General features: G+C 31.2%; 1 protein-coding gene across 1 annotated transcript; it reads left to right on the top strand.

Annotated features, from left to right (window-relative positions):
• Positions 1–7,725: 7,725 nt before the first annotated feature.
• Positions 7,726–8,447, top strand: LOC111021342 (putative CCR4-associated factor 1 homolog 6). Its single transcript, XM_022298263.2, has 2 exons — positions 7,726–8,020; positions 8,101–8,447. The coding sequence occupies exons 1-2, from the start codon at positions 7,726–7,728 to the stop codon at positions 8,445–8,447; spliced, it is 642 nt and encodes a 213-aa protein (XP_022153955.2).
• Positions 8,448–16,727: the final 8,280 nt, after the last annotated feature.

The raw sequence follows: 16,727 nt of genomic DNA, 5'->3' as shown, positions 1-16,727 counted from the left end.
TTCTCTTGCATGATTCAATTTATTACAATAAGATTTTTCAGATATTTCTTTGCTGCCCAAATAGATAATTTTTGTCCAAATGAATTTCATCAACTCAAGAAGCATAACATAGCTCTCAGATGAGCAAAGAATTAAAGAATTGTATTATCAAAATCTATTATAAACAACAAATATAAAAACGAGCACACCTTTTTGTGTCGAGCAATCTTTTCTATCCTATTAACCTCATCTAAGAAGTTATTGCATATAAACTCATCCTCCAATAGATCTTCTGTTTCTTTAACTCCGAGTTCCTTGCAAAATGCCAAACATATAAAATAACTATATATATGTCAACCAAAGACTCTGAACATTAAACATACTAAGACTATAACTGCATAATACAATCATTTATTTTAGATACTGACATTATTATTATCTCCATCTTTCTCAATAATAGTAGTCTCTTCACTATCCTTTGATGCATCATCTTTCTAGTGATCTTCTTCAAAGTTTCCCGCATGTCATTCACCACCCTCATTACCACCATTGTTACTATCCCTTCTACCCTTACCCTCCTCACCGTCACCATCCTTTCTTTTGTTAACAGTTATATTCTCATTTACCATTCGTTTAACACTATCAATCTCATAGAATAGTATATCTATCTTGTAATTCATAATCTCAAGACTATTTAATACTATCTCTTTAAATTCCTCAAAAAATGCAGGAATATAGTTTTCTTTTAATCAAAACAAGATGACTTACTATTTGACGGTTCACCTTCCTAAAAAACTATAGTTTGTCATGTAATTAGTGTATCCTCATCTTCTTCGAACATATTTTTGAATTCAAATTGTATTAAAATTAACATAACAATATTATAGTCATTAATATCTAAAGTGAAAATAGAACTAAAAGCTAATCAATAAAAAGCGTACCTCTTCATTCTAAAAAACTTTGATCGCCATATCCTTCCATTTCAGTCGTGCATTAGTCTTCCAATTTACCATTAGTGGTATATTGGTAGATACGTGTTTTGCATATTTGGTTTCCCATGAAGAAAGTAATGGTATGCATTTGTACGCTCAAATAAGCAATACTAACGACATTCCAGAAGGTAGTTATGTACATTTTAGACCAGTGATAGTCTCAAACTCTTTTAAGTCAAATTAATTTCATCTCCCGGGGAAGAACTACATTGTCTTCTAATTAGATGGCTAAGTAGTTGGATTGGATATTTTTTAATCTTCACATCAAAGAACCTATCAAAAAAGTATTTCTAAGTTTTCTTAGATATTTTTCTGACAGAACGTTCTTAATGGTCTCCAACCGTTCTAATCTTGAATATATTTGAAGTTTCATGCTATTTAACCACTTGTCCCTTGGAAGTAATAATGAAGCATCCTGAAAATATTTTAAATCTTCATGTAATTATATGCATATCATATATTTTAAAATATGATATAGTTCATGGATATATATTACATACCTCATACACATCAGCCCGACTCTGTCCAAAAAAATTAGGATGTTTAGGTTTTCCAACCTTCTGTAATTCAATAAAGATTAAGATAATCCTCATCTCTAAAAATATAGTTCTACCAAAAATAAAATTTCATAATCACCTCTTCTTTCATTATATTATCTTATTTCTTCTTCCCTTGAAATTTTGACGCCTTGTTTACTTTTTGTACACCACTTTTTAATTTATTCAATCTTTTAATTATTGGAATCTCGTCCTCCTGCATGATTGAAAATTGGAATCTCGTACTACTATTTAAAAAATGACTAGTAAGACTTTAATATCTCAGATTCTTCTCTTGCTTTCCTTTTCCCTCTAACATCGTTTACATTATCAAGTATTACTTCTTTTTCTGTTATTTCCTCAATACGAGGAATATCGTCACACTTATTATAACATATTCTATCATTATTCATTATGTATCTTTTTTAAGAATAAAAAATATTTAATATATATGTATTACCACACAAGAAATTATTTGAGTTCCAATGACTTCATCTTCATCTAGAAACCCCACTTTCGGTTCACATCAAGTAACTTCAGTCGGAAATTCTTCGTCTTGTTGTGGTAAATCAACTATCGGCCTGTTCTTCTTATACTGTGGCATATTTCCAAACAAATTTTTGTAAAAGGATGACTTTAGTGTCTTAGCATCCTTTTCAATTGTTTCTTCCTCACTGCTCTCCTATAGGTACACCGATTGAAAAATTACAATATATTTATAACCTCTATAAATATTAATAATAATATAAGAAAAATATTGTATACCTCTGAGCTAAGATTAAGAAATACAGGTTCTTTGTTCGACTTTGATAAGCCTTGATTAAAGGCTAAAAGGAATAGATTTGCATGCATAGTCGATGGTTATTTTGGATGAAAAGTGTATGATCATGCATCTATCTTGGAAAAAATGTGCATATTTTGTGATTAAGGACTTAGACATTTAGTTATAGGTAAATGAAAGCTAATTGGTGTAAATATGTTTACTTTGTAAGAGAAATTGAAGATTGATGATCAGAATACCGCCAACCATATTATTTTGAAAGATCCAGCTTCACAATGCTTCAGCCACATTCGATGCCTAGATTATCAAAACATGAATAACTACTTTTGACCAAGTAATTAGTCCAAGATTTGGTCTCACTTCTTCAAATCTCTACAAACATAATTGGTTCCAACTTCCCATGACTTCCTCAACTTGTTACTTCTCCCAAGCCTATAAATTGCAGCTCCCAAGGATCATCTTAACACATTTCATTTTCCATGCTTTTGTTCTTCCTTTCTACTTTGTTATCAAACTTTAGTTTTTGAGTTTTTTGTTCTAGTATTTAAGTTTTGTTCTTCAATTGAATTTTCTACAATTATTCTTTATTTATTTTATTGCAATTCTATTTGTTTTAATCTTGTACTTTCTTTCCAACTTCAATGAAAATGCATTATTTTGTTATCTTCGTTTGTTATTTCATTTATGTTACTTCAATGAGTAGCTAAATTATTTCTTCAACACTCCTACGAATGGTTTAGTTCATCTTATTTTAAATTACATCTATCAGTGAGCATGACGTATTACACTCCTTTTGCTTATCTTGATTGATATAATTTATCCAATTGATTTTCTTGTTGGTCACTTGTTAAATCATATTAATTTGAATTTAATTCTGAAAATGTTAGAGTCAAACGGATTTCATCAAAGTAAAACGGAAAGTTACTTAGAAATAAGAACTAAAATAAGATCCTAAACATAGACTCTCTTACCCGTTAAACGTAAGTTGGAGTTTGATTTATTTAGGATGCTAGGGTTTCATAGACATGTGTAAATGTTAGTCTAAGCTTTTAAATAGACCAAAAACGGTATGGAATACAAGTTGAACCAGTTTGCATCAAATGAGTAGAATAGCAAGCACAATTGGTAGGTGTAATTAATCTTTTTAGAACTAAACAATAGCAGGGGTTGAATTTTTAAATTCTATTATTTTTCGTGTTCAAACAATTTCACCAATTTTTTATCTCAAACGTGATTGCTCATTAAACAGTTTACAGATTCATTTTAAAAGAAAACTAGTCCATGTGGAGATGAATTTGAAATATTTTCCATAGTATTACTTGTGACAGTGGACACTTGCACTTACCCTCGAGCTATTAAGCAAAGACTCAACGGACTTGGTAGATGATTTGTTAAGTATCTTATTGCTTCTTCTTCTTTACTTTGGTTTAGGTAATCCTTTGAACTTTACCATGTTAATGTACTGTTGTAATATATACCTACATAAACATTAAAGAAATCAATAAAACAATGGAACATACTACGTGGTCATTCATAAAGCATGAAGCTAACAACAAACTAAAAGAACATATAATCAATTGAAATGATCATATTGTACGATTATGTGAGTTATAAACTATATACGTTAGCACTTATGTATCAGTTATAAACTATACAAACAACCAATCTAATAAAATATCCTCCATAATCAAATGCTCAATACGGTCATCATGACTTAAGCCAAACACCAATTGTAACATACATTAATAGAAAATATAATCAATTTAAATTACCATTCTAAGATAGACCTATATAATAAACTATATAAGGTCATTTAGTTCTTAGAATTGAAGCAGTGTATAACAGGAACTACTCCACTAGGTACCTAAAGTTAAAAAAATCCCTTAGAAAAAACAAAAAAGATAGACCTATGTGTTTCATTTCTAGTAATTACGAAAGACAACTTAAGTAGGATAACACTTATTTGTAGATATAAATTATATCCGACTATAATGTTGAGTGCATGATGAAGAATTGATTAACCAGAATCAAGCTTACATAAACTTATATATGAACTATAAAGTATATCGAGTTATCAAACTAAACAATTAGCATACATTAATTATAATATTATCATCATTATGTAATATCTATCACACTTAAGATTGAAAGTCCAATCAAACTAGAAACTACAACATACACACCACATTGATAATTTCCATATTTACCTCTTGACAGCAAGGCCTCCAAGAAGCTTGTAGCACAGAGATTAAACTTGAGCAATGACACCGAGTCCTCTGTTGTTGACTTTCTTAACATATAGCTCTGTTTTCAGGAAACTTGAAACACTTTTGAACAACATTCTTAGATTCTCCTTCCTTGCTCGCCTAAACATAGTAGAATGCATAGTCAGACACCATATCCAAAAATCAATAGTTACAACACCTAAATTAAAATACCCAACAGTTAATATAATATATATGATCAGTCAATTCTTGTAAAATACAACCACTATTAGCTAAATAATTCAAATTCACTTCAATGGATGCGAAATGCTTTTAATGCATTGACAAAGTATATAACATTCATATCCATATCCTCAATAATGTTAAACTTGAAACTCGAATCAATCAAACAGCTCCAATAACCTCCATAGAAGAAAAATGCAACTATGTAAAAGATATGTCACCAACAAACACAATTGATTGAACTGAACATTGAACTTAACCCCCCACCCTCGATCACCTTATTTACTGAATGTAAAGTATATACACCTATGTCCCACTCAAAAAAACCAATAGACTAGGATAATGCCATATATTAAAAACCATATTGAAATTTTTTTTAAAACTTCTATGACCAAGATACTATATTAGTGACGAGCATATGAAATCGATGACCAAAATTCTTCAAACTGCAATGACGAGCATATTTTAAGACCTACATAATCAATTTTAAAATCTAAGAAATTCTTCAAACACATAGAAAATTTTAAAACCTATGAAAATTTTAATTACCGAGGGGCGACCCTTTGGCCTTTTTGCCTGCACTGTCCCCATACCCGTACATACGTAAGAGATCATTGCTTGATAAAGTTGCATTCCTTGTGGCTTGAACCCAATACCTCCAGGATATTTCTTGAAGCCTCAAGCCACCCAAGCTATCCATTGGGGACAACAGTAGAGCATATTTTGATACCTACAAAATTATTCAAACTATAGTCCATTATTTTTAAAACCCCCAAAAATACTACCCATATCAGTAACTATATCAACTACAGAGTACTTTGAAGTAAGAAATCGAACACACACAAAATCGAATACTTTTTAAATACCATATACCCCCAACACCGAAAATTAAAAAGTTTTTAAATACACCAAACTCGAACACCCAAAATCTGAAACAAGAAACAAAGCGAAGTTTTTAATAGTAGAATCTTGAAAACGGACTGGTGGAGACGCGCGAATCTGAAACAAGATGAACGAGACGGGCTGTCGGTGACGGTAAATGCATAAATGGAAAAAACGGGGTGACGCTCTACCGGAAAAAATGATGAGAAGCGAGAGGTTTTTTGGGTAGTTTTTTTTTCAAATAAAGAAGATGAAGATACAATGGTGAGAAGTGACGCTAAATTTGGGTAGTTTTTTAGGAAAGTTTAAAGTGGCATAAAATTAGGGATTTAAAAGTTTAACCTCCCAAATCAACCATTTTGAATTTTCATAATTTTAATAATATTTCAATGTATACAAAAAATGATACAGTGGTAAATTGTTGATGAGTTTCATCTTAAAGAAGTTTATTTTAAGCAAAAGTGTAAATTTTGTAGAATGAATCCCTTTAAAGACCTATCAATGTACTGATCTCTTTCAAGAATCAAACTAGTAGAGATAGCGGTGAAAATTTTTTGGTGCAACACTTTATAGAGAACCACTATATATATAAGTTGGTGGTACAATACTTTTTCGAAACTATAAAAAATTATTTTCAATTTATACATCATTTTAATGTCTCTTTTGTCTAATTGTTGCCAACAATTTCAATATTTATTTTTGTTTTCAATTTATACGTTGTCATTACATATAGGTAATATTTTATCTATAAATTATTGTATAGATATTCTTTTCCCCTTAAAATCATCATTTTTGTTATTCAATTGTTCTTATTTTATATAATTTTTAGTTTCAATTTTGCATTATTTAAAGAAGTCCACAATTTAGTGATTAATTGTCTAAGGTGTATTTTTATTAACTTTATATTATATATATTATGAATTGGACTATTCGAGGTTATTTTAAATATAATAGTTGGTAAAATTTTGGATTAGACTATAAAATTGTCATGTTTCAATTGCTTTTATACATATAATTATTCTTATTCTTATTTTATGTTATAGCCTTTTATTTTATTTTCATTAATGTTTTTGTAGATTTAGACTTGAAATCTAAATGGAGAGCTATATAAAAGAAAATTGATTGGGTCATCATCCACATTGAAGAAAATTAATAGTAGTTTTGATAGATATAATTGTTGATAACAATTGTAATATTTAAGACTAAGTTCGTAAAGTATATTACAAAAATTACCATGCAAGCCTCAAAATCATACTTTTATCAATTTTTGGAATTACTTATTTGAAAATGAGTATGAAGCCCCTATCAACAAAATTTCTAGATACGACACTGAATATTGTAGTATTTGAATTTTCCATTTTCTTATACCTCAAGTTGGCGGTGTGTAGATGATGATTAACATGAAAAAAAAAAGTAAAAATACAAAATATTGTTTGTAACTAATTATTGGAAAAGATAAATTTTATTTTGAGTAATTATATCTTCATGATGTGGTTGAAATTCAAATTATTAAAAAAAAATAGATTACGTTTGACTTTTCAAAAATAAAACTAACATTTCAAAAATCAAACCAGCAGAGATAAAGATAAAGGTGGAAATTTTTTGGCGCAAGATAGTATAGAGAAGCTCGTATAAAAAGTCATTTCCAATGTGATCAAAGAATCAACTGTGAAGAAATCAAGAGAAATTATAGGGGAATAGAAAAATTCCAAATCAAAGCAACAGTAATACATTTGGAGTGAAGAAGTCACCAGAAAACATGGAGAAGACGATTAGAAATTCAATGCCAGCCCCAAGATCTGTCCGCAAGAAACAAGAAGTTTGGTCTCACAATCTTCACGAAGAGTTAGAGCTGCTGAATGAGTATATTCCAGAGTTTCTAGTAGTCACCATCGATATTGGCTGGTTGCTAGATGACTAATAGAAATTGTTCTTTACGTTTAGTTGAAAAAGGTTTTTACCCTCGTGAGCTCGATCGATGAACCAGGATTTCTTTGGTATACTTCAAAAGGTATTTCGGAAGAAAAATTCTACGATTATCTCCGATTCAACGATTAAACATACTCCAACTCGGTCTCACACTCGTCGATCAGAAGGAAAATGTAGCAATGACTTTAGAGTTTAATTTTAGAGATTTTGATCACATTAGCGATATGAAAGGCATTTCTTTGCTGGATTTGTTTCTAAAGAACAACGGATTTGATTTCTACAAATTGAAGAAAGACGGAATAGTTCCAGAGAATTTCACCACTCTGTTTCTACCCATTTGTCATAGTGGTAGAATCGAGAGATTGATCACCTTTCATGGCTTCTATGAAATTGCTTATCTCCTCAAACGGCTCAAAATCAAATTCATACCCATTTTTATGGCAACGTTTGCCGCCACCGCTCAACATCTATTAGGTACTAATAAATCACTAATGAATTCAAAAGCTTAAATTGAGGTGTTACAGTAAATTTAATGTTTTATACATATTTGATAGGTGCTATCAGCAATTTGAAGCATATGGCTCGCTACTGTGATGGATTGCTCGACGGCAACCTAGCATTAAAAAAATTTGCCAAGCTACTCGACGTGAAGCGAATAGGTACTGCACATTTTGCCGGTTTCGATAGTTTACTCACAGCTTCAATATACACCAAGATGAAGCAAATGTTCAAGCTTCCACTAGAGCAGTGTGAAGGGTTTCTCTACAGCTTGCCTCATCGGATTAAGGCTTTTTGGTCAATCCTGAAGATCATCAATCCGTCCGCCACGACTCCTCCTGATAAAGCAACTATCTCAATTATGCCTAAGGACTCCCTTATTCAAGGTGAACCCCCACAATGATAATATGAATAACCCCAATAACAAGACGATAAACCAACCCCAAGAAAGTTAAACAGATTTATCCTTGGTAAGATGATCAAAGATAAAAAAGAAAAGAGAACTTGTTTCTATCTTAAAGATTTCGAACTCTCCACAACCTAATTGATCAAACTAGATTGAAAGTTCTAAACATGCATTATAAACACAAGAATACAAAGAAAGCTTAAAGCTTGAGAGAGGTTGAACTCAATCTGAAATTTCATTAATCAAATGTTGTGTTTGAAAAGCAAAAGTATATCCCTATTTATATTTATTGGAAAGACACAATGAAAAGACACAACACTTGACCTAAATATTTCAAATACAACCACCACCCCTTCAAATCCATTCATGAACCCTTTTAAATGCAAATATATGGATTTGAAAATCATAATACATTAAATATGTGGATGAATCTAGATTTTTAGATTCATGAAGTTTCTTGGCTGATAAGATGTCTTTTCAAGCATGAAGGGATGCAACTTTTCACCAAGTGTGAACACCTTAGCTTGGAAGTGACCATTCAACCCTTCTTGTAGTCTTTTAGCTCTAGCTCTTGTGATTGGACCTTGTGGCATAATGATTGGCTCATGATTGGGTTGACTTTGAGCATAAGCTTTATTTGAGCTTGCTCCTCTTGTAAACTTTCCTCGTGCCCTCCATGATTACTCAATTCTATATTATTCTCCCCTTCTACGAAAAGATTCATCCTCGAACCTAAAGGATCTCCTTGCATGGCAAATTTGAAGTCGTGTGTATTCCACGGTCTTGCACTACTTGGATCTCCCTCCGCTTGGGATTTTTTGTGTTGGATGTGGTAGGAAGTGAAGTTGGGATGATGCTTCTGATATAGCCTCTTGGACTCATACGTCCCATGTAAACGACATTGGCTCATGTTAGAAGCAACTCTTGACTTTTGCTTTTCAATAAGCAATTTAACCTCCTACGATTCAAAAGAAAATCTTGGTATACTTAGTTTAAGTGCACCTGTTAGAAAGCAACTTCGTTCTTTTACAAGCTCCTGTATATGTCGTTTTGAAAACAAAATAATACTAGCTTCGAAAACTCTCATAACCGGACCTTTTTTTCTCATCAACACTTTTCTCTTGTTTCTCACTTTTTTCACCCTCCTCATTTGTTTTTGCTGCTTTTGTCTCAACCGCTTTTTCAGAGCATAACTTCTTACAATCTTCGGTGGTCTTCTCCTCACACATAACAACCTCATCATTTGAAAAATCTTCCTCTTTCGCATCATACATAACGACCTCAACATTGTCTGAATCACCCTTTTGGAGATTTGGATGTTCTCTCTCATATTAGATTGATCTGTCATCCTTTTGGGCATACTTAAAAATCTCGACTTTCATCTCTTCCTCGAGATTTGGATGCTCTCTCTCATTTTGAATTGATTTGTCATCCTTTTGAAGCTTAGGGAAATCTTCCTCTCTTTGAATGAATTGTGTAGCTTGTCTCTTCTTGGCTTGGTCTCTCGATTTTAATTCTTGATTTAACTTGGAAATGTACTTCATGGATTTGTGCATTTCAGCAAAATTATCTCTCATATACTTCCAAAACGTGTCCTCACTAATGTGATTCTTATGACGTCTTCGCCTTTGGTGAAACATTTTGACTTCTAATGTCTCAAACTTAGCAATTCTTGTAGTATTCTTATGAAAATCATACAATAACACTTCAATATAGCATAGAATATGAAAAGTCACAAAATCTAAAATTTAGGAAATAAATACAGAAACATTTTATAATAAGCAAAATGGAATGGAAAGAAAAAAGATAATGAGTGAAATGGTGTGAATCAAAAGAAGATGAAGAGTCAGTTTTTTTCCCTTGAAAACAAAATATTTTTTTCCAGCAAGTATGATAAAAGATGAACCAAATATGAGAAGATGAAGAGTCAAGCGAGATGAAATTAGATGTAACGATTGGATGAAGAAAGAAAGAAAGATGAAGAACAAAGAAAAGCAAATAAGATATAATTTGTTTAGAGCAAAAGCTCTGATACCAAATGATAAAGGGGTTGAAGACTCCCTTATTCAAGGTGAACCCCTACAACGATAATAAGAATAACCCCAATAACAAGACGATAAACCAACCCCAAGAAAGTTAAATAGATTTATGTTTGGTAAGATGATCAAAGATCAAGAAAAAAAGAGAACTTGTTTCTATCTCCAAGATTTCGAACTCTCCACAATCTAATTGATCAAACTAGATTGAAAATTATAAACATGTATTCTAAACACAAGAATACAAAGAAATCTTAAATCTTGAATGAGATTAAACTTAATTTGAAATTTCATTCATCAAATGTTGTGTTTGAAAAGCAAAAGTACATCCCTATTTATAGTTATTGTAAAGACACAATGAAAAGACACAACACTTGGCCTAAATAGTCCAAATACAGCCACCACCCCTTCAAATCCATTCATGAACCCTTTTAAATGCAAATATATGGATTTGAAAAATACATAATACATTAAGTACGTGGACGAATCTGGATTTTTAGATTCATGAAGTTTCTTGGATGACAAGATGTCTTTTCAAGCTTGTAGGGATGCAACTATTCACCAAGTGTGAACACCTTAACTCAGAAGTGACCATTAAACCATTTTTGTAGTCTTTTAGTTCTAGCTATTGTGATTGGACCTTGTGGTATAATGATTGGCTCATGATTGGGTTGACTTTAAGCAAAATCTTCATTTGAGCTGATTTGAGGTTGCTCCTCTTGTAGACTTTCCTCGTGCCCTCTATGATTACTCAATTCTATATCATTTTCCCCTTCTTCGAAAAGATTCGTCCTTGAATCTAAAGGATCTCCTTACATGGCAGATTTGAAGTCGTGTGCATTCCACGGTCTGCATTACTTGGATCTCTCTCCGCTTGAGATTTTTGGTCTTGGATGTGGTAAGAAGTGAAGTTGGGATGATGCTTTTGATATAGCCTCTTGGACTCAAACATCCCATGTAAACGACATTGGCTCATGTTAGAAGTAACTCTTGACTTTTGCTTTTCAATAAGTAGTTTAACCTCCTACAAAATTCAGAAGAAAATACTTGTATACTTGGTTTAAGTACACCCGTTAGAAAGCAACTTCGTTTTGTATACTAGCTTCAGAAACTCTCATAATCGGACTTTTTTTCTCATCAACACTTTTCTCTTGTTTTTCACTTTTTTTCACCCTCCTTGTTTGTTTTTGCTGCTTTTGTCTCAACCTCTTTTTCAAAGCATAACTCCTTACAACCTTTGTTGGTCTCCTCGTCACACAAAACAACCTCATCATTTGAACAATCTTCCTCTTTCGCATCATACATAACGACCTAAACATTGTCCGAATCATCCTTTTGGAGATTTGAATGTTCTCTCTCATATTAGATTGATCTGTCATCCTCTTGGGCATACTTAACAATCTCGACTTTCATCTCTTCCTCGAGATTTGGGTGCTCTATCTCATTTTGAATTGATTTGTCATCCTTTTGAAGCTTAGGGAAATCTTCCTCTCTTTGAACAAATTGTGTAGCTTGTCTCTTCTTGGCTTCGTCTCTCGATTTTAATTCTGGATTTAACTTGGAAATGTACTTCAAGGATTTGCGCATTTTAGCAAAATTATCTCTCATAGCCTTCTAAAACGTCATCACTAATGTGATTCTTATGACGTCTTCGCCTTTGGTGAAACATTGTGACTTCTAATGTCTCAAACTTAGCAATTCTTATAGTATTCTTATGAAAATCATGCAATAACACTTCAATATAGCATAGAATGTGAAAAGTCACAAAATCTAAAATTTTGGAAACAAATACAGAAACATTTTCTAGTAAGCAAAATGGAATGGAAAAAAAAAGATATATGAGTTAAATGGTGTGAATCAAAAAAAGATGAAGAGTTACTTTTTTCCTTGAAAACAAACCTTTTTTTTCCAGCAAGTATGATAAAAGATGAATCAAATATGAGAGGATGAAGAGTCAAGTGAGATGAAATTAGATGTAACGATTGGATGAAGAAAGAAAGAAAGATGAAGAACAAAGAAAAACAAATAAGATATAATCTGTTTAGAGCCAAAGCTCTGCTACAAAATGATAAAGGAACTATCTCAATTATGGTTGAGTACTCCCTTATTCAAGGTGAACCTCCACAATGATAATAAGAATAACCCCAATAACAAGACTATAAACCAACCTCAAGAAAGTTAAACAGATTTATGTTTGGTAAGATGATCAAAGATCAAGAAGAAAAGAGAACTTGTTCATATCTCCAAGATTTCGAACTCTCCACAATCTAATTGATCAAACTAGATTGAAAATTCTAAACATGCATTCTAAACACAAGAATATAAAGAAAGCTTAAAGCTTAAGAGAGATTAAATTCAATTTGAAATTTCATTCATCAAATGTTGTGTTTGAAAAGCAAACATACATCCATATTTATAGTTATTGGAAAGACACAATGAAAAGACATAACCATTGGCCTAAATAATCCAAATACAACCACCACCCCTTCAAATCCATTCATACCCTTTTAAATGCAGATATATGGATTTGAAAAAAATATAAGATATTAAATATGTGGATGAATCTAGATTTTTAGATTCATGAAGTTTATTGGATGACAATGTGCCTTTTCAATCTTGAAGGGATGCAACTCTTCACCAAGTGTGAACACCTTAGCTTGGAAGTGACCATTCAACCCTCTTGTAGTCTCTTAGCTCTAGCTCTTGTGATTGGACCTTGTGGCATAATGATTGGCTCATGATTATTGGGTTGAGCTTGGGTTGATCTCAATTGATTTCGAGCATAAGTTTCATTTGGGCTGATTTGAGCTTGCCAATCCTATAGACTTTCCTCGTGCCCTCCATGATTACTCAATTCTATATCATTAATGATAAAAGAACTATCTCAATTATGCTCGAGAACTCTCTTATTCAAGGTGAACCCCCACAACAACAATAAGAATAACCTCAATAACAATACGATAAACCAACCCCAAAAAAGTTAAACAGATTTATGCTTGGTAAGATAATCAAAGATCAAAAAGAAAAGAGAAATTGTTCCTATCTTCAAGATTTCGAACTCTCCACAAGAAAGTTGATCAAACTAGATTGAAAGTTCTAAACATGCATTCTAAACACAAGAATACAAAGAAAGCTTAAAGCTTGAGAAAGACTAAACTCAATCTGAAATTTCATTCATCAAATGTTGTATTTGAAAAGCAAATGTACATCCCTATTTATAGTAATTGAAAAGACACAATGAAAAGACACAACATTTTGGCTAAATAGTCAAAATACAGCCAATTCATTTATGAACCCTTTTAAATGCAAATATATGGATTTGAAAAATACATAATACATTAAATATGTGGATGAATCTGGATTTTTAGATTCATAAAGTTTCTTGGATGACAATATGTCTTTTCAAACTTGAAGGGATGCAACTCTTCACCAAGTGTGAACACCTTAGCTTGGTCACTGCCACCGAAGTTCTCCATGTTGATATGCAGTCTAATAGGTTAAAGAGTCATTCAGTTATAGTTGGTTGAGTTTCTACTTTTAATTTTTCTTTATTTACGTTGCATATTATTTACCGACATTGAAATTCTTGTAATTCATTAGTACAAGGGTAGATGATGAGGGTGCAAAGGTCATGCCGGCATAGTCGGGATGTTTGAGTTCATCTACTGATCCCTTGTGACCAAAGATTTTATTTTGTCAATAAGTTTATACTCTTTTCTTTACAAAGAGGTCATTTATTTGGAGGGAATTCAAGAGATTCATTTCATGACCATTTAGATTCTCATGCTTGAATTGATGATATAATATGAATATGGTAAGATATCTTAGGATGTGAGATATCTTATATTTCTCTCTTTTAAGCTATTTTAATTCTTATAGGTGTTCGACGAGAAATTCAACGAAGCGAAATTCAAGTTAATGAACTTGTATTTGTATTTATGTATGTGAGTTTTACAATCTCTAATGTATCTGACTAATTCTCTCAAATGTAAACTTTAATTCAAGGTGAGCTTGTTCTTGAATCAATAGTTGATGCCTTCAGCTTCTTGCTTGACGAAGGATCTTTGAAGTCTTCGGTTTTGCGCTCCTGAAGTTCTTCGGCTTTATAGCTTGTTGAAGTTCTTCGACTTGTATCTTGTGCAGTTCTTCAGTTTTCCAGCTTGTGAAGTTCTTTGGTTTTGAAGTTTGTTGAAGTTCTTCGGCTTGCAACTTGTGAAGTCCTTCGACTTTGCAGCTTGTAAAGTTCTTCTACTTTACAGCTTGTTGAAGTTTTTCGACTTGTTCTTCGAATTTGCAACTTGCTGAAGTCCTTCAGCTTGTAGCTTGTGGATGACTCTAAACACTCTGATGGCTACAATTCTTCTGGCTCCTTCTGAATGTCCCAAATGCCCCTCTATTTATAGCGTCACGGTAGGTCTTATATGAGTCATGGGTTTGGGCCTAGTTTCTTCATGGGTTTTTATCCAATTAGTTGATTTCATCGGACGACCATAAGAGAGACACGTAGCACAATTTGATTCGCCGATTTTAAAATTAATTTAGGACACGTGTAAATTTGTGATTGGTCCTAAATATAATTTTAAATCTGTGACATGATATTTAATAATTAGTTGAAATTTCTCATTCAACAATAGGAAAGATCAGTTTTCAACATTCCATTTTGAGCATAGTTTAAAATAATTTTTTTACGTCTAAATCTAATTATTATTTGTTAAATATATAGGATGAGTTCTTATGTTTTGATCAATAGTTGGTAACATAAAGATGGTCGAGTATATTAGAATGCAATGTTATCTTAGAAATGTCATAATTAAGTTAGACCTATACTTTGATTCCTTTTACCATTTCCTTCTCCAAACAATGATCTTTCTACAAATTTTATCACATGCAACTATGCAAGTACATTGATTATTTGTAAATTAATATTTATTATTTAACTAGTGGTTAAATTGATTTTATATAGAATGAAATGATGTTGTTTGTATTATCTATTACATGAATAGAAAAAAGAAATTTCACTAAATTGAATGTAGTGTGTTCTAAAAATGGTTAGATTTTTTTTTTATTACAAATATAGCATACACTTTTCTTTCTTCTTCTCTCTCTGCGTGTTTTATATTACATTTGAATATAAGGTAGATTTATATTGTGATTTTTTGTTTTTGTATAGTTTTCTATTCTATTAGAAAATATCTATTTATTTTATGTTATTTACGAAAATACATAAATTTTACTCATCATATTGTATATTTAAAAATGTCACAACTTTTCATTTTTATTCAAATATTATATAAATTTAACTTTTCTGAGTATATTTTACATTTCATGAACTCGATAAATAATATATATATTACATTTGAGTTTGAGTTTGAATTTGATTTTTTGACTGTGTTATTGCTATAAAATTTACAACTTTCTTCCACATTTGAAAATACAAACGTATTTTATGCTATTTATGTAAATTCTTGCCAACTAGCGGCGAATTTAGAATCTTATGTTATGGTCGGTGGTCGGCACAAATTCATATAAATATAATGGAAAAGTATCATTGAACTTAGTAATGTGTATCAATTTTCTAAACTTTCAATTTTTAGCCTAAACTTTCAATTTTATCAAATTACACCTTGATTTTAAACTTTAAAAGTGTTGCAATTTTCATGTTAAATTTTTAAAAGATGTTGCAAGCTTCATCCTTGTATAGATTTTTTTCTGAAAATTTGTTGGAAAAAGTATTTTCATATGTGTTGAAATGAATTATAAAACATATTTTTTTATTGATAGTATTTATATTTTTAATTGGTAAGTTTTTGCAAAGTTATTTAACGATTGATTTGTACATCAACCAAACTTAATTGATTTTTATTACATAAGTGAGTCTTTTTGGAGTTTTCTATATTGTTTTTTTTTAACTAATGAGTGAATAAGTGAAAATTGAATATGAGGTAAAAATTGCGAGGCTCATTTAAGTTTAAGGTTGAATTTAATGAAATTGAAAGTTTATGGTAAAAACTATTTTTTTCCTCTCAAAACATAATTTTAGATGCATTTACTATAAATGGTCAAATTAAGTAAATTTTAAAAACTAAACTATAATAAATCATTGGTTATGATATTAGTTTTTTAGGATAAATGCTAAAAAAATTGAAAAATAAATATTAAAAATTATGATCTTATACCTACGTAATTAATATATTAAAAATCACCATTTTGCAAGTTGAAGACTCGAACACGAGATGAGATA

Source organism: Momordica charantia, assembly GCF_013281855.1.
Source record: "Momordica charantia cultivar OHB3-1 chromosome 9 unlocalized genomic scaffold, Mcharantia_2.0 BLBB01000009.1, whole genome shotgun sequence".
Taxonomy (NCBI): domain Eukaryota; kingdom Viridiplantae; phylum Streptophyta; class Magnoliopsida; order Cucurbitales; family Cucurbitaceae; genus Momordica; species Momordica charantia.
This window is presented reverse-complemented; position numbering and strand designations above follow the sequence as displayed.